The 23,001-nt window shown below is 55.1% G+C and overlaps 7 protein-coding genes across 7 annotated transcripts; 2 read left to right on the top strand and 5 right to left on the bottom strand.

Moving 5' to 3' along the window:
* Positions 1-39: 39 nt before the first annotated feature.
* LTHEOB_9715 (Arylsulfatase a) lies at positions 40-1,629 on the bottom strand (the record flags this gene model as incomplete). Its single annotated transcript, XM_035519333.1, has 1 exon — positions 40-1,629. One exon carries the CDS (start codon positions 1,627-1,629, stop codon positions 40-42), a length of 1,590 nt encoding a protein of 529 aa, XP_035368604.1.
* Positions 1,630-4,059: 2,430 nt separating this feature from the next.
* LTHEOB_9714 (Enoyl- hydratase isomerase) lies at positions 4,060-5,550 on the top strand (the record flags this gene model as incomplete). Its single annotated transcript, XM_035519332.1, has 1 exon — positions 4,060-5,550. The coding sequence occupies one exon, from the start codon at positions 4,060-4,062 to the stop codon at positions 5,548-5,550; it is 1,491 nt and encodes a 496-aa protein (XP_035368603.1).
* A 3,824-nt stretch (positions 5,551-9,374) lies between these two features.
* On the bottom strand, positions 9,375-10,721 carry LTHEOB_9713 (Rta1 domain protein; the record flags this gene model as incomplete). The annotated part of the gene is made up of 3 exons (XM_035519331.1): positions 9,375-10,069; positions 10,362-10,454; positions 10,529-10,721. 3 exons carry the CDS (start codon positions 10,719-10,721, stop codon positions 9,375-9,377), a joined length of 981 nt encoding a protein of 326 aa, XP_035368602.1.
* A 655-nt stretch (positions 10,722-11,376) lies between these two features.
* On the bottom strand, positions 11,377-12,964 carry LTHEOB_9712 (Transcription factor thi1; the record flags this gene model as incomplete). The annotated part of the gene is made up of 4 exons (XM_035519330.1): positions 11,377-11,968; positions 12,020-12,318; positions 12,375-12,842; positions 12,893-12,964. 4 exons carry the CDS (start codon positions 12,962-12,964, stop codon positions 11,377-11,379), a joined length of 1,431 nt encoding a protein of 476 aa, XP_035368601.1.
* Positions 12,965-14,144: 1,180 nt separating this feature from the next.
* LTHEOB_9711 (Phosphoketolase) lies at positions 14,145-16,680 on the bottom strand (the record flags this gene model as incomplete). The annotated part of the gene is made up of 3 exons (XM_035519329.1): positions 14,145-14,671; positions 14,726-16,424; positions 16,480-16,680. 3 exons carry the CDS (start codon positions 16,678-16,680, stop codon positions 14,145-14,147), a joined length of 2,427 nt encoding a protein of 808 aa, XP_035368600.1.
* A 1,972-nt stretch (positions 16,681-18,652) lies between these two features.
* On the bottom strand, positions 18,653-19,258 carry LTHEOB_9710 (Oxoglutarate iron-dependent oxygenase; the record flags this gene model as incomplete). Its single annotated transcript, XM_035519328.1, has 2 exons — positions 18,653-19,182; positions 19,237-19,258. 2 exons carry the CDS (start codon positions 19,256-19,258, stop codon positions 18,653-18,655), a joined length of 552 nt encoding a protein of 183 aa, XP_035368599.1.
* Positions 19,259-19,604: 346 nt separating this feature from the next.
* LTHEOB_9709 (Peptidase C19 ubiquitin carboxyl-terminal hydrolase 2) lies at positions 19,605-22,343 on the top strand (the record flags this gene model as incomplete). The annotated part of the gene is made up of 1 exon (XM_035519326.1): positions 19,605-22,343. One exon carries the CDS (start codon positions 19,605-19,607, stop codon positions 22,341-22,343), a length of 2,739 nt encoding a protein of 912 aa, XP_035368598.1.
* Between the last annotated feature and the right edge of the window lie 658 nt (positions 22,344-23,001).

Here is a 23,001-nt window from a genome sequence, read left to right as displayed (position 1 = left end):
CCCCACCTATGTAACTGCCAATTCCCCTCCGAAATTCACTCAGTGATTCCGCACCCCTGCCTTTGCATCATCAAACCGACTCAGACCGTCCGTGGCGTCCGCCAGTAGCGTCCTGTGCAGCGGCTCGTCGCCAATCTCAGTCATTTTCTCGTCCAGCAGCCGAGTCATCCGTTTCACGACATCCTGGTACTGCGGGTCGCGGTAGACATTGAAAAGCTCCAGCGGGTCGCTCTCGCAGTCAAACAGCTCCCATTCCCTCTCCTGGCCGCCCGCGCCAGTGCCGGATAGCCCGAAGCCTTCGTTGTACCAGTAGATCAGCTTGTATCGCTGGTCGCGCACGCCGTAGTGCGCGTACGCGTCGTGGATGGGATCAGCGTGCATCCAGTACCTGTGGTACGCCACCTGCTGCCAATCCTCGGGCGTGCGACCCTGTAACAGAGGCCGGAAGGAGACGCCCTGCATGTATGTAGGGATGCGGATGCCAGCGAGGTCGAGCCAGGTGGCTGCGAAGTCGACGTTGCTGATGATGTCGTTGCAAACGCTTCCTGGCGCGATCTCGCGCGGGAAGCGCGCCAGGAAGGGCATCTGGAAGGACTCTTCGTACATGAAACGCTTGTCGAACCAGCCATGCTCACCCAGGAAGAAGCCTTGGTCCGAGGTGTAGATGACGAGCGTGTTCTCCTTGAGCTCTAGGTCGGCGTCGAGGAAGTCCAGAATTTCGCCAACGCTGTCGTCAATTGACTGGATGGTACGAAGATAGCGCTTCATATAGCGCTGAAACTTGAACTCGGCCAGTTCTGCTTTCGTCTTGAACGTATAGTTGGTACCAGTCTCCTTATCGATCAGACGCAGGCTTGTCACATCGTCTGGGTTGGGAATTTTGCGCTCCCAATAGCCCTTGAACAACGACGCTCCGACATCGAGCCCCCCATCCGGTTGGACCAGGCCCAAATCATTGTAAGTCAGGTCATCGGCAACGCGCATTTTGGCGACCTTGGCCGCCTTCGCACGGTTCTTGTAGTCGTCGGTAAAGGTGTCAGGGACCTTGATGTCCTCCTCATACCATGATTTGTACTTGGGGTGGCATTCCCAAGACCGATGTGGGGCCTTATGGTGGCACATGGCGAAGAAGGGACGGTCCTTGTCTCGCTTCTGGATCCAGTCGAGCGTCTTCTTCGTGATGATCTCGGTTGCGTAGCCGCGCTCTACTACGGACTCGCCCATATCAATCATGACTGGGTCGTGGTAGGCGCCCTGGCCGGGAAGAACGGTCCAGTAGTCAAAGCCGGTCGGTTCGTGCGGTGTGCCCTCTCCCAAATGCCACTTGCCAATCATGGCCGTCTGGTAGCCGCCAGCTCGCAACTGCTTTGCAACATTGGGCAGATACTTGTTGATCTTGCTGTCCAGTGTCATGACGCCGTTGACGTGGTTGTGAGTTCCCGTCAGAATGGTAGCGCGGCTGGGGGTACAAATCGAGTTTGTGACATAGCAATGGTTGAATTTGATGCCCTCGCTCGCCAGCCGATCCATGTTTGGTGTTTTGTTGATACCAGCGCCATAGCAACCAATTGCTTTGGCAGCATGGTCATCTGCCATGATGAAGATGATGTTTGGTTGTTTCGCAGCCATGGTGGGCAATTGAGACGTGGGGCGAAAGGTTCAAGGTACGAAGGAGGAGAGAAGCCGGAGAAGCTGCGATGAGGAAGACATTCGAGGCGGGCAGCCAAGACTTTATGGGCGATTCAATGGCCGGTGTAAAATTCGCTCTGGACAGTCGGGTGATGGGTATGTAGAGTGCCTGGGTGGGGTTGCAATTGCCGGTGTTGAGCCGCACTTCCCTGTCCAGGCAAGCGCCATCCTCTCAAACGCGGCCGCGTCTTTTCTCACGCGTCGTTGTTGCTCACTTTCCCTCCGCCTGCTGACGTGCTTTTCAAACGCCATCACGCAATATCGTTCACTTCCCATTCCAGTATCCACAAATTCTTTCATATCTGGCCAAGCGCCTCGACGCCTGAGGGCTCTGCACCAGCGTGAGCGAAAGATGGCCAATTTGTCTCTTCGCCTTACCCCTCATTATCGGCGCATCATGACCCTGGCTTCGGCTAATGCCCGCATCCACGAGTTGCTTCAACTACCAATGCCGAGGGTTTAATCCGAACGCTGTCAGCTGCACTATGATCACAAGTTTCAGGCCACCGGAAAAGACCACCTGTCCGTCCACTGGCCACTTTCCAGCACCTCTTGTGTCAGAGTCGATGTTTGCTCTCTAAGAATGCCTGCTGGTCCTCTCACCTTGGCAACCGATCTGTATCACAAGCCTAATCCCGCTCCAATTTTACTCCGTTCCGCAACACTCGCCATATCTCCGACAACAAATGCCCACGTCGGACTTAACAAAATCACAAACACCCGGGCTTCATTGGTACCATTCAAGCTGCAAACGTCTGCTATCAAGTCACTCTTTAGCCAGCGCTGAGTCTCCAATGGAATATCATCACTGGTAACCTTTGCATGCTTGATCGCCAGCCAGATCTTTCCATGGCCAGTCCATGGCAGGTAGTTTGCGGCTTTTGCTAACACCATGCACTAATGGACAGATCCACTACGCAGGTTACCTGTTACCTATGCCAAACTCTTGTTGCGTGATCTTGCATTCAGATCCATCGCTGATCTCGTTACGCTCCCAAACCCAGCCACTAATACTGTTATTTCACGCAAGTTGTACTATGAACATACACGACTGCTCTCATCTGCCACAGAATCAGGCTTCATAGTACATATACTCAAGGTAAGCAACCCCTACCTTAAGCACTGAATAATCTTGACTGACCCTGACTTAGACCCAAAATAAATAGGAAGAGATTCATTGCGTCAATGCGAACGAAAAGGAAAAAAGACAATTCCGAAGTTTTTGCTGTATTCGCTATGGCTTCACATTTGGAAATAAGCAAAACAACCAGCACTGACAGACGATTTGAAACTAGGCGACGATACAAAACGCGCGCAGTACCTGCCCAGTATCATTCAATCAGCGGACCTATGAACTAAAGCTCCCTCAAGCTTTGAATTAACCTTCTTCATTGTCACGTGTGAAGGAAGCCTATCTTCGCAGTACATCGACCCGGGCCTTTCCCACTACACGGCTTATCCTATTACGGTTGCTTTTTCTGAGGCTTATCGGGTCCACGAATCGGAGCGGCGACTGCTTGCCAAGCTATGCATCCCCTTCGAAGGACAACTGTCGGCTTACACTTCCGGCTACCCTCCCCCCGAAGTCCCCGAAGCCCCCGAGCGACTAGCTCTGCTAGATTGTTCTAGACGCGGGGAACTGAACAGCCGGTCCCCTACCGAGATCCACCTGAGCACGGACTTCAGCTGAGCTTTGTTGGGGGCCTTTATCTAGTCTTACTACTAACCCTTTTCCAACGTAGCTTACGTGGTTGAAAAGATGGCAGACCACCATCTTTCATTACCAGAATGAGGCTTTCATCTTCATGTCGTCCGCCTGCAGATCGAACAGGCTATGAACGGACCATGTGTTCGGGGCAGGCTGATCACAAGTTCTTACATACTCGTATCAACTTCAGTGTACGGAAACGATCAGGGCTTCATCATCGGTTTCACGCAGCCGGATTCTGCAATTGATCGGCGGGGGCATCCTTTTGAAGACGGCTAAGCTTTGGTAGGGAAACATCGATTGGTTCACCACCAACCAGTCTGTGCGCGCCATCACGGCACTTTTCGCCTCGTCTTTCAGCCTCCTTTTCCTCTATACCACGCCAAGAGCATGATTCGACTGTGCCCCGCCATCACCACTTTGATGACTCGTTCCTTCGGACTTCTGTCTATTTTGCCCCTAATGGAAAGCGTCGCATTGGAGGGCCGGCCAATAGCGGCACATTTGGTCCTCTTCCCCGACGATCTCCACATTTTTCGCCTCACCGCGCCGCAGGAAGCCCGGAGTTACGACCGTTGCATATATTTACGGGCTGCTCCAGACGCAACGGTGGCAGTGTTTAGTTCCCCAACACCATATCGATAAGCTGATCAACATTCGCGATGTTCGGACGCACGAACGATCCACTCATCATCGCACCGCTGGAGCAAGCCGGCCATCGAGGATACGCGAGGCCGATCCTCTGCTTTCCGCTCAACCCCAGCTACGACCAAGATGAGGTGGTGCGAGTTTTACGAGAGGGCTTGGAAGCGACCAAAGAGCAAGTTCCGTACCTCGCAGCAGAGGTAGTTCGAGTGGATGAGCCCGAGGCTAAGCAGAAAGGCTGCCTCACGCTAGAAGAGACGGACGATTTGGGCGAGCTACACGTGAAGAAATTGGACAAGAGCGAATTCCCCCTCAGCTACGACGAATTCCGCGCGAAGAACTTTCCGATCAACCTCCTAAAGCAGGACGTCGTCAGCCCGTTGCCCCTCTTCCCTAAGGAAGGCGACCGGGTCCCCGTCTTTGCGGCGCAAGCCAACTTCATCGAGGGCGGGCTGCTGCTAAGCATATGCAGCTACCACCTCGTTGCCGACGGCTTCTCAATAGCAAAGTACTTCCAGATCTGGGCGCAGAACTGCCGCAAGCTGCAGACGAGCACCAGCCGCGACTCCGTCTTCCTCTCGTCGTCAGCCTTCGACAGCGCGCCGCTGTTCTTCGGTCACCTGTCGGATCCGAATAAATGCGACATCAAGCACCACTCGGAGCTCGTCCTCAACGATACGTCGCTGCCGCAGAGTGTGCGCATCCCCTCGACACAGCGCAACTTCTGCGCACGCATCTGGCACTTCACCCCCGACGCGCTCTCACGACTGCGCGTCGACGCCAGCGTGCCGGGCCAGCCCAAGGTGAGCGCCGAAGAAGCGGTGGCGGCGCTGATATGGCGCTGCACCGTTGCGGCGCAGCTCTCCCCCGACGCCGTGGCCGCGTCCCCACAGCAAATCTCCCACGCTACCCTAGCCATCTCCAGCCGCATGCGCACCTTTCCCCCCTTGGCCCCCGACTACATGGGCTGCCCGCTCGTCTACGCATCAGCCGCGGCGCCCCTGGCCGACCTCGTGCACCGAAGCGAGTCGGACGAAGCGGCCGAGGCCGCGCTGCTGCAGACGCTCGCGCGCAAGGTCAAGAGCGAGATCGAAAGCGTGACGGCGCACCGCGTCGCGAACCTGGTCAACACGCTGCAGTCGGCCAGCGTGCCCGACTACGAGCGCCTGGCGCCCGTGTCGTGGTCCGGCCTAGGCCAAAACAGCCTCTTTATTTCGAAGTGGAACGAGATGCCCTTCTACGAGGCCGACTGGGGCGCCATGTTCAGCACCGCCGGCGGCGAAGTGAATGGCGAAGAAGGCGCTGCTGCTAGCGGTTACTGCGAGCGCATACGCACCGTTGCTGAGGGCATGCTGAATGGCGTGCAGATGATCTTGCCGACCGTGCCTAAGAAGAAGGGCGTTAACGGGAAGGATGGCCTCGAGGTTATGATGGGCATGGAGGCGGGCAAGCCGCTGGAGACGCTGGAAAATGATCCCGTGTGGTTGAAGTACGCTTTGCCGGCTTAGGGGTGACTCTAATAGGCCGCGTGAGATTGGGTCAAGCTTGGAGCCGTAATAAACAGCTTGGACTCTTGTTAAAAAAAACTGGAGTGGGTATAGAGAATTGAAAGCCGCTCACGATTTTAAGTGGTGCGCTTTCAGATGTTCGGTAGATATAACAAGGATATCCCTGTTAAAGGAATAGGATGGTTTACTTATTGTTCATGAGGAAAAGAGTACGCAAGTGATGAGACTGTTCAGGCGATTCTAATTTGCCTTTCCGTTGACGACAGCTGAAGCATGCTGGGTATACGACGTGATCGAACCCTTCATGCAGAGGTGAGGCATGCTGCCGCAAGTCGTGCCGCCGCTGCGGGATCAGCAACAGGCATTGTCTTTACAAGAGCCTCAAGGTAAGCTGTGCGCCACGACCTGGGCCTCGCTTGATACTAGCGCGTGGTTTCATGACAGCGTCGGACGAACATCATGAAGCTAGTTTCTGCGGGTGCGCGACCGAATAGTTGCTGGGACTGAATGAGAATTCTGACTCCATGGTGTCAAGGTTTACGTTGCCACCCGCAGGGGCATGACAGCGGCTAGCCAAAGGACTGGCCACAGGACTGGCCACATCAGCATGCACATCCTCCGCAAGAAGCCAAAGAAGGTCGAGTGGAATAGGAGGGAACGCTCGTTGTGTAAGACGATTCGCCCACGGGGCTGACCGGCCCTTGTTTAGCTTCAACTTAAACTGGGAAGCCCCTTACGCCTCAGCCGAAAGGCCCGCACCGTCTTTTTGTGGGGCTGAAGATGAAACGGGCCTGAAGTGTAGGCGTTACGTGGCACCAAATGCGGCTCGTATTTCTTCCAGTGTTATTCTAGACTTGGAAGTCCAACGCCACGTCTTTTTAATCATTCGGAACGGGGTTCAGTACTGAATTGCAGACTCTCGGCGAAAAGGCTCCGTCTCGGAAAACCAATCGGATTTTATACCTCATAATTAGTCAATAGAAGCGCGGTGGGAGCCGTGAACACCCGCGTATACGTGTTAAAGAGTTTTCCACGAATATATCAAACTTCGAAAGCCTCTACGAGTAGGATATCCACGGAACAGCACTGTGACTACCGCCGCCTTCAAGCCCCACCATCCCACTCAAGACCAAACAGCCGCACCGCACACACCACAGTTGATGCCTAACTGATGATGTCTGGCACCAATCATGCCATTGTATGACATGTCGCTTACCACGCCGGAACTATTGGTTTCCGCCCATGTCCAATCACTGGGCTCCGCAGCGGGCCGCTTGCGGATCCAGGAAACTAAAAAACCTTAAAAAACGCCGAGAACTTTATGCAAACTCACCAGCCACAGATAGTAGGTTGTAAGACTCCATATTCCAAATGAAGCCAGCTTCGAAGTGCAAGGAAACCATCTTGAGGATGACGCCGATGCAGGCTGAACGTCTCGCTAAAAGAGAGGCACGTTAGTTCTACTTCAATGTATGGAAAAGGATCAATTGGCTTACAAGTGAATCGCAAATTCGAGCATAGTAGAATACTATTGCATAATCGATCATAACCTTTCATTGCCGGGGAAACCCATTTGTGCCAGTAGGCAGTCTCGCACATGTATAAACTTCCTTGATGTGCACGGTGATAGCTAGCTTGTCAGGTATAGATTTCCCAGTGGTGATGGCACGCTAGTCTTCATGGTCTGGAGAAGGAGCATAGCCATTCTTAATAGTGATACTACTTATGTGACCTCGGCTGCAAGCCTTTTCCTACGATGTATCACGCCCAATTTGGCAAGACGCAACGAATCTACGAAGTCTTATACGCTTGCCATAGATTACGCCACTCTAAGCCACAACGGCATCGCATTTGCGGCCTTATCGGAAGTTAGTCGGCCTCTGGTCTGAGCCACTAAAGGGTTCGATTCACTGGTCTTCGCGTCGGCTTACCAAGGGATCCTGGTACTCAACGTTTATTTATGCCGATTTGAAAAGCATGCTCCCGAACCTAGACTTTTTCACTATCTTCAGAAAAGACTTTGATCCTGCTCCTCTCTTCCGTAAATCTCCTTTCCCCCGTAACATGTCCTACTTCCATTCGATATAAGCTGCCCATGGCCCTTAGTGGGGCCGCGATGATTGCTCTGGAATGGGGCATTTTTGTCCCGCTGGCGGTTATTTTTGTCACAATTCGCTATACCGTTCGCTATCTTTATCCGTCTAAGTTCGCGTCAATCGGCAATTGGTTGGTCGCTATCTCCTTCACTCTGTTTTTAGTGGTCCCAGCACTGGATACCGTAGGATGGCGAAATGGATTCTACAATGACAAGGAAGCACTGGAGACACCAATCAGTGGTGATACTACTGCATTTGGTATGGAAGTAAGTCAATTTCCTACTCGCAATGGTTCCCCCTTTTTTCCTTCCTCGTTTCTATCTTTTATGGAAAAAAAAAACAGCGCACTTGTTCCCGTTTTCCCTGTGCAAATTCAACAATTGGAGACGGAGACGCTGCCACCACTTCTCCATCGTTTCAACTGCACAAGACGCTTGAGCTTATCAATTTGCCTTTTGTTTCCCATCAGAGTCTTACTCTCTTTTCCGCAGGTCATATACTTCAACTGGCTCATCTTCTATTTCACTCTTTGGGTCACAAAAGGTGCAATATTATCCGTCTATCATCAAATCGTTCCCAAGGATTCTCGGGCCTACTGGATAACTTTGCATGGTCTTGGGCTTCTCATGGTCATCGCACTGGTCACGGCTTTACTTCTCAACCTCATCTGGTGTCGGCCAATCAAGCTCAACTGGAGCCTGGATGAAGAGGAGTTATGTTTTGCACCCTTTGATCTCACCATTGTCGTGAGCACTGGCTTAATGCAAGTTGCCGTCGATATAGCAAGTTAGTCACTTCTGCATTCCTCCCACTCCCACAAAAGTGATCCGTATGGGGCACTCATATGGTGATAGTAATTATCATGCCGTTTCCGCTGCTCATGGCCGTCAATGCTTCTGCCGCCGAGAAGACCAGCATAGCCGCCGTATTCGCCATGGGCATCCTCAGCGTCGTGGCAACGGTATCTCGTCTCGCCCTGCTCTTTGCGACGGAAAGCGTGGAGCTCTACACCTTGCTGGCTCGGACGGAATTGACAGTCGGCATCATCGTGGCCTGCAGTCCAGCTATCCGGGTCATCGCAACGCAGTCGTCGGGTGCTACAGACCATAGACTGTCGACCCCACTGCCAACACACGGTCCCTTCGCTTCAGGAGCCCTAGGTGGTGGTGTTGTAGAGCATGCACCGCTGCCTTTTCATAATTTCATCGTCTCTGACACAAGTGATTCGGGGATGGGTTACCATAGGGGCCGGACGCGATCCGAGAGAAGGACCACGATCTCCTCTGCATCAGGTGGATCATCCATCTGGATGTTTGTTTAAAATATTTTGGCTCCTCTACTGTTTTCTTTTTCTTTTCTACAGATTAATGACTGCATAATAATGTTTATCTCGGAGTTGGATGCCCGAGGCTGTATCTTAAACGGGGAACTGCCGAACTAGTCTGCAAGGTTGTGTACAACCACATGAGTTTTACTTTTTTTTCTCTTTAATTCCTCCAAATTACAACAAGAATCAATGACGTCTCACACAACACAGTAACACAATTAACATAATGTATACTCAGTATTTATATCTATTCTATTTAGAACCAGGCGACAAGGAAAGACAGCAATGAATGCACGTCGAAGAACCCATTCCAGCGCCTTTCCGCCACTTCTCTACTCTAATGTAAAATGCCAAACCTCGAGCCTCCCATTCTGCCAACTCGGAAGCCACCCCCGTCTCTTTCAAACATCCGTCCTCGGCGTCTTCGTCCCCTCCTTTTCCTCCCCACCACCAGCCTCGACCGTCGACGCCGTCGAAAACGGCCTGCTCTCCATCTCCACCTCGCTCATTTTCTTGCCTGCTCTTCCACCCTGCGCTCCATTCTGACCATCACCACCCACCAAGAACCACCCCGGATGCACCAGGTTAAACACCGCCACAGCGCACACCATCATCGCGCCATCCAGCACGACGAAGTACACCTCATGCGTGATGAGATAGCCATCCCACCCCTCCAACAGCTCAATCGTCCTGTAGATACTCCGCACGTAGATAAACGCAATCGACGCCGTCGTCGCCACGACCAGCACCTTCACCCTCGCACTCAACGGCGTCACTTCCCCACCCTTCTTAGTGGCCGTCACCGTCCTCTTCAAAAACACGGCAAACAGCGCGCAGAAGACGGTGATGGCGGCCATCTGAAACACGATGCCGGCGACCATGATGTTGGTTCCCGGGGCCGTGTCGCCGGCCGGCGTGTCCGAGGCGGCGACGGACGCCATGCCGCCGCCGACGGCCTGCAGGATGAGCGAGACGACGTCGGCCGTGCAGAAGGCGATGAGGTAGGTGCGTGGGGAAAGCGGCGAGGTCGAGGGGCCGGACAGCGTGATGAGGCGGCCGAGGATGACGTATAGGGCGGCGGTCCAGAAGGTTGGGGCTGTGGTTTGGTTGATGGTGGTTAGCGTTGAGACCCTGTTTTTTCTTTTCTCTCTCTATCTGTTTTGTTGTCGTTTGGGTTGGGTAGTGGGTGGGGACGATCAACGGTTGTGTGCGGAAGTGGTGGGGATGTTTGAGGAATGTAGGACAAGTAATGGTGTGTGTGGATGTGAGTTGGTTAGTGCTGGGATGTTGAGTTGGACGATGTGATAGCTTCGCTTTCACGTTTGAAAGCACGCTATTTGTAGCATATCCCATCTCAACAACCGTGTAGGGGGATCTGAGCATCTTACCGAGGATGAGTGTTGTAATTTGCATCAGGAAAGCGTTGGTGTTGTACGGGCAGTACGCCGACCACAATCGTCCCGCCCAACCGATGACCTCCGCTATCAAAGAAAAAAGCAGTCCCGTCAGCGTTGTGTAACCTCAGAGAGGGCAGGATCCTTTCTGAAAGACTTACTCAGGCCACCAATGGCAAACAAGATAGTCCACCACTGTCTGCTCCATATCGTTTGCCCCAGGTGCAACAGCGAGGAGACACCAAAGATGACAACAAAAGCGATGCCAGCCCCTTCGGATGGGACGTAGCCATACGAGGTCTCAACACCCGGTATGTATGCTGGGCAGCCTGTTCGCAACGAGACGTTGTCCATGGCTGTGAATGACGGGAGTGCCGGAAGATGCGGGATGTGAGAATAATAATGTATTGCTCCACAGAAGGAGGACTCGAGACAGTAATGTATGGAGAGAGACAAGATGCGGTCGGGACTCGCGGCCTCAAATGGGCTGGAAGGAGGCCATGGTCGTGATGTCTGAGCCCCACTGAGACCTTTACGGAATACGCCATGAACCACTCGTTCGCTCTTTGTTGCCTGAATCCATACCTCAAAGCGCGAGTGAGAGGCGCAGGCACGACGCGTCTTCAAGCCTTTCGGCCTGGATGTTCGCCCGACGATAGCAGCGAAACTCGCGAGGATTGCTGCATTGGGACAGCTCAGCGAGACGGCGGGCTCCAGTCGTGCCGACTGCAAAACGGCCTTGGCGGACTAGCGGTGGCTCGGAGCGCAGCATTTCGCACGCAGAGCGGGAAAAGGCTGAGGCTCGGGCTCGGGGCGGGTGGAGCGGGCCTTTCTGACGCACAGCGGACGCCTTGGCGCTATACCGCATACGGCAAAAACGTCGCGAGAGGTGGGCTTAGCCGCCCGCCTCCGAACAATTTGCGGCCCCAGCGCAGGGGCCCCCTCGAGTGTGTTGTCTGGAGATGGACAAGTCTTGCATTCGACGGGCAGTTATATGAGCCAACACCCCTCAGCCCTTTGAATCGCAGCTTGGGATCATCCCCGTCCACGCGGTCTGAAGGTCGGATTCGAAGGTAGCGGCGATGTCGAAGCCCTTGTTCTTGATGACGGAGAGAAAATCTAGCACCCGCTTCCGCTCTTCGGCCGCCTTCATCTCCAGCCCGACCAGGTGCGTGATGGGCATGTACATGACGGCCTCCAGCTCGACCCTGCTCAGCCGCCCTTCGGCGTAGTCCAGCGCTGCAATGGCTTGCTTGCGGATCATCTCGTCGTTCATGACCGGCAGCTCGCAATTGAGCGCCGACCATGCCGGGTGCAGGAACAATCGGGAGAGGCCTGTTAGTCCCCAGTGGTAGTAGGGGATGGTCGATAGCGTCCCGGCATCCAGATCTTGCGGATCTTGGTCGGCAAAGGACAGGATCGATGTGATGATCTCGCGCTGAAGCCGCGAAGCTTGGCAGATGATCTCGATGCCTACTGTTGCGTGCTGGGACGAAACGCAGTCGCTGCTCTGTGTTACGAGTTCTTCTGTCCCCGGCGTACTGGCGTCTTCGATGGACGGAAAGCCGTGCCTTTCAGCCTCGACAGCCCACGAGAGCGCCCTGAAGCTGTTAGCAATCTAGATCCGAGCCGAAAGGGCGATGCGTGTATACCTGAACTGGAGAATGGCCCACTTCTCCAGAATGTCAAGCAGCTCATCCCAGCGTCGCTCAGGAGACAGAGGGATGTCTTTGCCAAGCTCGACTTGCAGGGTGAAGACGGGCCGGTTCATGGGCAGCGCTATATCCTCGCACATTAAGATGGCGCCCAGAGCGTCGCTCATGCGCAGGAATCTGACCAGCGCTGATTCGAACTCGCCCTGCGCCTCGCGCGATCTGCCGTTCTGCCGGACGTACTCGCCAATCTCGCGGACTAGTGCACGCCATGTCTTACCTGTCTTGTCGGAAAGAAGCTTTGTTGTTATCAGTGATCTGACCCACGTGCTTGGGGGGCTGAGCAGTCACTAACCTCATTGAAGCCGGACAGAGAGGCACACAGCAGAACCGCGTTGAATTGAGTACTGCGCGTGCCTCTCATTTCCTCGCCGATGGTCGTCTTTAGGGCAGCCCACGCCTTGTGGATCTCACGTTTCTCGGCAGCGTTAAGGGCAAGCAAATTGGCGTTTCGGCTGGCGTACATGCCGCCGACGACCGAGACAGTCTTGCTGACAAGCTCGTTGCCTTGCGAGAGACCGCCGATGGAGTCGAAGGAGAAGACGGACATGATAGGTGAGGCAGACAGGCCAATTGCCTGGAAGAAGGCACTGGTGTAGCGCCATGAGTCCTGAACCAGGGCCTTCTGCACCTGGGCTTGCGGACGACGGGCGGGCTTCTTGCTCGCATACTCTATGATAGTGATGTCACTGGCGGATGGTGGTGGTGAGATGCAGTTGATCCCACGGGCGCTGCAGTATGAGCAGGGCCGGCGGCCGTCACACTGCGGCTGTCAACACACCGGCAGGGCTGCAGGAAACAGTGGGGGCGGACCTTGACATGATCTTTCTGGCAGCGCATACAGCGGTGCCCTGAACGGCGTCGATCGCGGGCGCCGCACGGCATGGCGGCGACTATAGGAGGGCAGGATGTAGGTTGGATAAGCGAGGGGCGGAGGTGGGCAGTGGGTGCATGCAACGGGTAAAGACGCCGCGAGCGGGGATGTTTAAAGCGGGCAGCATGGAATGTGTTATACGGCGTTTTGCGACCTTAGGGGCTTAACCTTATGCTCGGCCTGACTCGGGTGCGGGCTGTGCGCGCTCGTCCCGACTGCAACGGCCCGTGGCGTCACCGCGCGGAGATATATGTGCGAATTGCTGCAGCCTAGCGGCGGCTTTGGATGGCGCTGATGGAAGGCGGGAGACGATGAGGGAGAAGAGAGGGGCGCGTGGCCGAAGCCAATCCCAGAAGGACCAAGCGAACTACGTAAGCAGACGGTCTCCTTGCTCCCCGCACTCCGCAATCACACGCCCATTTCCAACGCCTAGCATCGGCCCTGCGTACATATCTGTATCCCGAACTTTGTCCACTGCCGGTGCGCCTGTTTCTCAGTTCACAGGTATTTTTCCGTTCTCGCGTCTCGTTCAGCCATAGGTATTCTTCCATTCTCACGTCTCGTGCGACCTCGGTTGTCTCGGCAGAACAAAGTTGTTTATTTGGCTCCTGGCGTTGTTGGCTGGCCACTTATTCCCCGTAGCATCAGAGAATCAGCCCACAATACGTCAGCAGAAACCACTCGTATAAGTTCGTTCAGTCTAATCGTCCAAGGCTTGGAAGCTCTCAGCAATGAAGTGGGCCAAGAAGGCCAATGCGGACACATTGAGCATGCAAAAATAGGAGACGGAACAAAATACGTTCTAGAACGAGTAAAAATACCTAGCATATGTTAGTTTTTCAAAGCCAACTCGTATAACGCCACGCGTCCATCGAGCAACTTTATGGTAGAGCGTTGAGAGCGTTCTGGACTAAGCCTGGCCGATGAGATATTTCCAAAAATTCTTTTCATTGACAGCCTCATAAACTATTGTACCTGAATTGAACCAATAAGTCTGATGGATATCTGATCCGATCTTTCCGTTCTTTTCTTATTCTTTTCTTCTCAAAAGATGTAGAAGTGAGAGTTCCAGAGCAAAGACCCAGAATGTAGAAAGGAAAAAAAAAAAGTAGAAATCGCAATCAAAGGACCAGCCCACCCCCCAGGACCAAAACAGATTCGTAATCGTGACAATCACACCACATTACCTCTTTAGTAGGGCCACCTCCAGGTCCTCAGGTCCTCGGGATCCACGCCCTCGTGGAAGGCGTAGTTCCTAGCGCCGATCTGCCTGTTCAGCAACAGCTCACGAGCAGCCGAGCCCCGGTTACCGAGCTGAGGCATGCGGTCGATGGCGTCGATGGCGAGGCTGAAGCGGTCGGTGCCGTTGCGGATGGCCAGCTCGAGCGGCGTGTCGATGTTGCCCTTCTCGCGGTAGCCGACGACGCGCAGGTTGTGCTGGCCCTTACGCTTGTACGTCAGGCGGTGGATCAGCCACGGGTAGCTGTGGAAGTTGAAGATGACGGGCTTGTCTTCGGTGAAGATGGCCTTGAACTCGGCGTCGGTGCAGCCGTGCGGGTGCTCCGCCGCCGGGATCAGCTTGAACAGGTCCACCACGTTGACGAACCGGATCTTGATGCCCGGCAGGTGCTCGCGCAGGAGTGCCGTTGCCGCGAGAGACTCGTGCGTGGGCACATCACCGCAGGAAGCCATGACAACGTCGGGCTCTTCGCCAGCGTCTGAGAGAGTTTGTTAGCGTACTTCAAGTTACAGGTTGACAGATCTCCACTTACCAGTCGAGGCCCACTCCCAGATACCGAGACCCTTCGTGCAGTGAGCGATGGCAGCGTCCATGTCCAGGTACTGGAGGTGGTTCTGCTTGTCGGCAACAATGACGTTGACGTAGTTGGATGACCGGAGACAGTGGTCTCCCACACTCAGCAGACAGTTGGCATCCGGGGGCAAGTAGATTCTCACGACCTCGGGGCTCTTGTTTGCCACGACATCGAGGAATCCAGGATCCTGGTGAGTGAAGCCGTTGTGATCTTGACGCCACACAGTAGCAGTCAAGAGAATGTTGAGCGAGGCAATCTTCTGACGCCACTCAACTTCACTAGCCTTCTCGATCCACTTGCAGTGCTGGTTGACCATCGAGTCGATGATGTGGATGAACGGCTCGTAACTGTTGATCAAGCCGTGACGGCCGGACAGAATGTAGCCTTCCAGCCAGCCCTCAACCGTATGCTCACTGAGCATCTCCATGACTCTGCCATTGAAGACCAGGTTTCCGCCATCGGCATCCTCGTCAAAGTAATCGCCAAGCCAGACCTTCTTTCCGGCATCGTAAATGGCGTCCAGCTTGTTGGATTGTGTCTCATCGGGACCGAAGACCCTGAAGCGATCCATGTTGTTCCGCACAATCTCACGCAGGAAAGTGCCGAAACGGCTCATGGAGCCATCCTCGGATACACCAGCCTTGAGGACATCGAACTTGAAGGTGCGGAAATCGGGGACCTTCAGCTTGTGCTTCAGAAGCCCACCATTGGCGACGGGGTTGGCACACATGCGCCTGTGACCTTCTGGAGCAAGCTCTCTGAGCTCCTCGATCAGTTTGCCCTCTTTGTCGAAAAGCTTGTCGGGCTTGTAGCTACGCAACCACTCCTCGAGCTTGGCGAGGCTCTCTGGCTTGGAGTGAACGTCGGTGATGGGGACCTGGTGAGAACGCCAGAAGCCCTCAAGGAAGTGATCACCAAGCTTGCGCGGGCCAGTCCAGCCCTTGGGAGTGCGCAGAACGATCATGGGCCAGCGAGGACGGAAAGGCGCGTTGTTGTCACGTGCTTGCTTCTGGTATCCGCGGATCTTGAGAACGCACTCTTCAAGAGTGCCAGCCATGGCTTGGTGCATGGATTCCAAATCACTTCCCTCGACGAAGTACGGCTCCCAGCCATAACCTCGGAAGAGGTTCTCGAGCTCATCGTGGCTGATACGGGCGAGCACGGTGGGATTGTTGATCTTGTAGCCATTTAGGTGCAAGACGGGAAGAACAGCGCCGTCGGTGATGGGGTTGAGGAACTTGGTGCTGTGCCAGCTGGTTGCGAGAGGGCCGGTTTCAGCCTCGCCATCGCCGACCATGGTTAGTGCAATGAGGTCGGGATGGTCAAAGACGGCGCCGAAAGCGTGAGAGATGGCATAACCGAGCTCTCCGCCCTCGTGAATGCTACCGGGAGTCTCGGGAGTAGCATGGCTGCCAATGCCGCCAGGGAAAGAGAACTGCTTGAAGAAGCGGCGCATTCCCTCGACATCCTCGGTGACATCGGGGTACGTCTCGGTGTAGGTGCCCTCCAAGTAGGCGTTGGAGAGCACGGCCGGGGCACCATGGCCGGGGCCGGAGATGAAGATGCTGTCCAAATCATACTTCTTGATCAAACGGTTGAAATGAAGGTATGTGAAGCTCTGGCCAGCGTCAGAACCCCAATGGCCCAACAGACGTGCCTAAGCGAGGGTCACATGTCAGCATGACGAGTCAAGATGGGTGGGGTTGATGTACCTTGATGTGCGACAGCTTCAATGGCTCTCGTAGAAGCGGGTTCTCCTTCAGATAGATCATTCCCAGGCAGAGGTACATGGAGGCCTTGAAATAGTCGTCATATTTGCGGACTTCCTCATCCGAGAGCGGCTTCTCGTTGACCGTCGACCTGGCGACGCCAAAGGGAGAAAGGCTCGCCGAGACGGTGCCGTTGGGAGCCATGGTGGTTGTGTCAATTGAAGAGGTAGGAGGTGGTGAGGAGGGGCAATGTCATCGCCGTCGTCCTTTTAAACCAGAGCCGCTGTGATAATGATGGCATAGCGCTGATGCGGCAAGCAGGAAAGGGAACCCTTGCCTCCTCACCCCATCGTCCCACTGTGCCCACGGGGAGCCCGCACTGGGGTTGACGCAGCACATCAGACCACCTACCCGGATCGAGTCGCGGCACAGAGCCAAGCGGTAGGCGAGGCCACGGCGCTGGCCGGCTCAGGATTGCACCTGGGTCGAAAGTGCGTACGGATTGGCGAGCACAACTGAGGCATGAACGTCAATCAGCGGAGAGAGCAACGCTGGTCGGCTAGTGTCCCAGCTCACAGTTCGCTGCACGGCTCGCTGCACTCGACCTCCCCGCGCCTGCCGAGCAGGGTCCCGGCGTCGATCAGTGATGGCCAGGGCCCGGCCGGCCTTTCGTCAGTGGAGCCTTGCGGCGAAGCCTGGGGGCAACACGAGCCCTATCGGCCGATCTAACCGCTGTCCGACCTTCCGTGATGCCCGTTGTCCAGCTCGGAGCCTGCCAGCCCGCGCGCCTTTTCCGCCAGCAGTGTACAGATCGGCAAGGATACGATGCGACTGGCCGTTGTCGTGGAGCCCGAGTCAGACAGGAATCCTATCGCTTCCGAGCGCAGCGGAGCCGTTGTCCCTTCCGCAATTCCTCGCGAGCGGCTACTGCAAGTTGATCCAAGAATGTGTACGTTTCCAGGCATCTTCCGCGTCTCAGAAAGGTGGTGCAACCGAGGCATTACGTGGAAGCGCGTCGGGCGTACGGCACTTGGCTCAGCCACGGGGGAGAGCTCTCATGATGGGTTCGCTGGACGCTGTCGAAAAGCCTGGATGAACTTGTGACGGTAGCCGGTGATCGTCGGGTGATGCTCCGGAGGCTTACTTTCCAGCTACGCTGCTCTCGGCCCGGAGCGGCATAAGCAAGAGCTTGGCTGAACCACTTCGTCCTTTTCCATGATATTGAACACCATATGGCGTGTAAGTCGGCCGATTCCGCCTCGTCTCTTCTCTCGCGCGCGTGAATGTCTGCGCATCTGCTGGCCTGCTGTTTCATCAATCAGTGCAACTGCTTCGTCACTGCCTTGGTTCTTTGCATTCGCCCTTCTCAGATTCAAGAGCTCACCTATGTCAGCCAAAACCCTACCCTGCTGCGCCGTAAAAGAGGCTGAATCCGCGTTGAGGACGTTCGCCGTCAATTCGACACCTCTCCTTAGGCTAATGGTCACCAGAAGGACCTCCAATGCTTTGGAGGCACGTCCGTAAGTCGCAAACTTGTCTTTGGGATGCTCATTTGGAAGTCGAGTGGAAGACATGAAGTTGAGAAAAGCACGATGCACGACTCCGCTTTGTCGACTGACCCCTGACCGTCTGCATGGTTCGCGTCCGTTTGGCTGGATTCCCACCCTCCACAATTCGTGGTAGGTGCGTCAGGGTCGCCATTGTTGGGTCGCTTTAGCGCGAGCACTTTCATCTGGAGATCATGAGACTCGTGCATAAAACCTCGGGAAATCCCTGCGGGGAATCACTGTGGAGAGGAATTGAAACTTCTCGTTGTATCGTAACGCCGGTTGCTACCGGTCTTCTAGATTACTAGACGGTATTGCAGCAATGCAGGGGAAAGATTGCCCAATTGTGACAGACAAGGCCCCAGCATACATCTACCATTTACTGAACGGGGTATAACACTTCCTTTTGTAATCATAGCTTCTTGCGGGCATGACGGTACGCAACTGCGGTCGTACGAGCAGTCTGAAAGCGGAGTCTTCGACGCTTACTTCTCCCCCGCCTTTACGAAACCACTTCTTTCCCAATGAAACAGCCGGAACGCCATGTATATGCATAGAGGCAAGGCCCAGAACGCCACGGCCGCAGCGCCGGGTGACGCCAGATGAGGAGGCGGTCCTGCCCGCTTCCTTCACTCCGCCACGTCGAGATCGTCATCTGCGGCTTCCCCGCTGGCTTGGTTTTGGGGCACCGAGCCGAAGGCATTCGTAGGCTTCCGGCCGACAGCCGCGATTGTCTCGGCATTGATGCTAGCCAGGCTTTCAGACCCCTTCGGCGCCGATTCCATCTTCACATCGTCTTCCCCATCGTCCTGCAGAGCGGCAAAGGCGTTTGTGGCCTTGGCATCACCGTTCAGGGCCTCCCAGTCCTTTCTCCTCTCTTGGACCCTCCGGCCCCTTCTCTTACTCTCCTCGACCTTCTTTTCGTGCTTGTCGAAATTGGCGTCGGCCTTCTCCATGGCTCGCTCTTGGCGCACGCGCTGCTGGTGGGTCAGGCGCTTCTGTTTCTGCTTCTTCGAGATGCCGGCATCCTGAGCGGCGAGGACCGAGGCGCCAATCTTGGGCTTCGATTTGGGGAGCGACGAAGCGTCTGTGAGGGTCTGGAGCGACTTGTCGACGGGCTCCTCCGCGCGGCGAGCAGCGCGCGAGTGCAGTGACGGCTCTGCGCAAAGTCAGCAGGGGTAATGGGGCATGTGGAGAGCTGCAGAATACATACGTCTCGTCTTAGTCTTTGCCATGTTCGCAGTGCAGTTGGCAGTGTCTGGGCTGGGCTTCGAACTTTTTTGGTGGAGCGCGATCGCCAGCTGGTGGCAGCAGGCGCCACCCGCGGCCGTTGTTCCGCATCGTCCGTGCGCGCGCGTGTGCAATCTCCAGATGCCGCCCTTCATCTCGCAACTACTTCTCCATCCTGGCACAAACACCACGCCTCCCGCATAGCTCGCGCGCTCACTCCCTCCGCCGCCTGCTCCAGCCTGCTCGATGCGGCACCCGCGGGAGCGTCCGCCCAGTGTTGTCCGCCACGCCCACCGTCTCCGCCCTAGCTGATCCGATAACCAACGGCCTGCTCGCCATTCGCTTTCAACCATGAGCAACCTCCGCCCCCCTCCCCAGCAAGACCCCAATGACGACTTCGCCGTGTGGCACGACGACTCCTACCAGGATCCTCGCACCACGCCCGCGTCGATTCTCGTGCTTGTCGTGCTCGCTTTCATCGCCCTGCACCGCGTCCTGGGCCATTACGACATCCCCCTCCGCGCCATCCCCGAGCTAGTCTGGAACTGCTTCGTCTACGCCATGCCCGCATCCCTCGTCTTCGCCATGGGCAAACCCTCGCTCGACCTCACCGCCGACCCTGCCAGCACCTCCCCAGAGGACAAGGAGAGGAAGAATGCAAATCTCTTTGCCGCCAAGAACGAAGTGCTGCGACGCACCTTCGGCTTGGATGGCAACGGTTTGCTGAGAGCCATTTCAGGTGATCGCACCTTGCGCGTTGCTGGAGCACTGGCTGGCGGCATGAGGGATGCCGCGCCGGCTGGCCTGGGCAACTGGGATAACTCGTGCTATCAGAACAGCGTCATCCAAGGCCTCGCCTCCTTGCCCAGCCTCGGTGGTTTCCTGACTCAAGCCCTCGACATGTTCCACGACCTCACCGCCGATTCTACAAACAGTGCTCTTCTCGACACCGTTCTAAAGCTCAATAACCCCGACAACCATGGCCGTCACCTTTGGACTCCTGCGAAACTGAAGAGTATGAGCAGTTGGCAACAGCAGGATGCACAAGAGTACTTTTCGAAAGTCTTGGATGAGATCGACAAGGAAATTTTGAAGGCCGTGAAGCAACACCGAAAGACCGCCGGTCTTGAGGAAGTTCCTTCTGCTGAAGAGGAGCGCAAGGCCGAGCCGACAAAATACCCGGAGTCACTACGGAACCCTCTTGAAGGTCTTCTGGCCCAGAGAGTTGGTTGTATGAATTGCGGATTCACTGAGGGTCTCTCCATGATCCCTTTCAACTGCCTCACTGTTCCTTTACAGACTTCTTGGGGTTACGGCTGCGACATTCGCGACTGCTTGAACGAGTACACGAAATTGGAACCCATCGAAGGCGTCGAGTGTGCAAAATGCACCCTCCTGAAAGCGCAGGACTCGCTAGAGCGAGTTCTTCAGGACCGAGACGAGGCGGAGCCGAGTGACGCTACCCAGGCCATGGCTGCACGACTGAAGATTATCCAGGAAACTCTGGATGATGACGAACTCGCGGACAGTACTATCATCAAGAAATGCTCTATCCCTCGCAAGAACTGGGTGTCCAGTACAAAGTCCAGGCAAGCTGTTATCGGCCGTCCTCCGAAGTCGCTTGTGATTCACGTAAACAGGAGCGTGTTCGACGAGCTCACTGGTGCTCAGAGGAAGAACTACGCCAATGTGTCGTTCCCGGAGCACTTGGACCTTGGCCCTTGGTCTCTTGGCTCGTCCAAGTACGATAGCAAGGACTTCGCAGTTGCCCCTGAATTTTGGTCTACGAACCCAGCGGAATCGATGATCAGCCCGCAGAAGACTCTCGGAATTCAAGCTCTGCCCTACGAGCTGCGTGCTGTTGTTACCCATTACGGAAGGCACGAGAACGGTCATTACATTTGCTATCGGAAGCATCCTTTTACTGCTCACAAGGCCGAAGGTGAAAATGCGGAGGATGTGGAAGGCGAGGAAGCTAAGGAGGATCCGGAAGTCTGGTGGAGGCTCAGCGATGAGGATGTTTCCAGGGTGTCAAAAGACGATGTCCTGGGTCAAGGCGGCGTTTTCATGCTGTTTTATGAGGCCAAGGAACTTCCACCTCCGCCTAGTCCCATTCCGAGCCCACTGATGAGACGTAGCTCTACTGCAACGATTCGTGCGACGGCTCAGACGCAGACGACTGTAGAGACTTATGAACCTGTTCAGGAGCAAGAGGATGAGGGGTCCGTTGAGGAAATGGAACTTGAAGACGAGAGATCGGCCCCTAGAGAGTTCTTCCCAATGAGCGATATCCGGGAAGATGAGGATGCGGTACCACCCCGGACTTCATACCACCGCCCCACTGAATCCATGGAAACAACACCGCCAAAGTCGGACAGCGAGAGCGACTACGAACCAATTTCCCCTATGTCCTACAACTCAGAGCTCGAAGACACCGTTGTACTCCCGCACAAGAAGCACAACCGAGACCGGAATTCTACAATCTCTAATGCTTCGTCGGCAAGCTTCAACTATCCGCCGACGCCTCTTTCTCCTCTTTCCCTCTCGCCTACAGCGTCTGAGTACCCCACTCCTTTCGCTGAGCAACGTCCTACCTTCCCCAATCCTATCTTCACCCGCCAAGACATGGATAGCGAATCTGAGTGGCAACCCCTCGCCTCCCCCGCACTTTTCTCTCCCCATAGCCTTGCGACGCCGACTTCTCAAAGTCCGAACCTCGATCCCATTACACGCGCTGCGATCGAAGCTTCAGTCCAAGAGGAGGAGCATGAGCCGCGCTGGACGACGAGCCGTAGCGACTACGCTCCTTCGACCGTTGGTGGCACGGATAGCGAGTACGCACCCAGCGCCGGCGGCTATCCTAGTGACGTAGAGGGTTCGACATACGGCTCGGAGGCTGGTGACGGTCCTCTCAGCGAGAAGGAACCGTCAGTGTCGGGATCACCCGTGCGAACGAAAAAGGAAGCCCACCCTCATCGTCAGAGCTTGACCATGAGAACAGCACAAGCTCAGAAAGGAGAGGGTGAGAGTGATGAGACAGCAGGTCTGGAACAAAGCAAGCAGGGCCTAAGGATGGTGGCTGCTTCATGATTTCGATTCTCCCTTTTCTCTCAGCGACTGCGAGCATCAACTTATCTCTTTTGTCGACATTCTAAGAAGAATCTTTTCATTTCATTTTTTTTTGCGAATGCGCAGCAGCATTCTTTCAGATTGGCACCGAAAGGAAAAACTATACTAGCATCACCAGGTACATTGGGCAGGGGAGCATAGCGTCGGCGTTTGAGTTGGATTTTTCACTTGTATTCCCACTGGGCTCTTGAGAGCTTCTGATGGCGCTTCTGTTGCAAACAGCTGTATTCCCTCCCTTTTCAGCGATTTCTTTATGCCACTTCTCACTCTCTTGCAATTGCAACTTCAACTTTCTTCTTCATATTGTGCATAATATCTGGCTGCTCATACAGCCGCAGCCGGCAGTGCGTTAGATGACAGAACTGATAGTCAATTTCCCTCTTTGTTCACAACTTATTAAAAGCTCATCTGCTTCAATAGCAATCTCGTCACTCTCTCCCTTATGTTGCCGCCGCACTCCTCATCCCTGGCATATTAGTTCCGCAAGCGGCCAAGAAACATAATAGCGCCGTTCGTGCCGCACAGATGCTTCTTGCAAGCCTCCCCCGCTTTTTTCCCTCATTGGAGAGGCAAGAGGCCTGGGGAGATTTGCATCTTCTCCCGCACGATCCTAGCCGTG

The sequence above is a fragment of the Lasiodiplodia theobromae genome, assembly GCF_012971845.1.
Source record: "Lasiodiplodia theobromae strain AM2As chromosome Unknown scaffold_33, whole genome shotgun sequence".
In the NCBI taxonomy this organism is placed as follows: domain Eukaryota; kingdom Fungi; phylum Ascomycota; class Dothideomycetes; order Botryosphaeriales; family Botryosphaeriaceae; genus Lasiodiplodia; species Lasiodiplodia theobromae.
The sequence above is the reverse complement of the archived record's forward strand: the minus strand, read 5'-3'. Positions and strand labels throughout refer to the sequence as shown.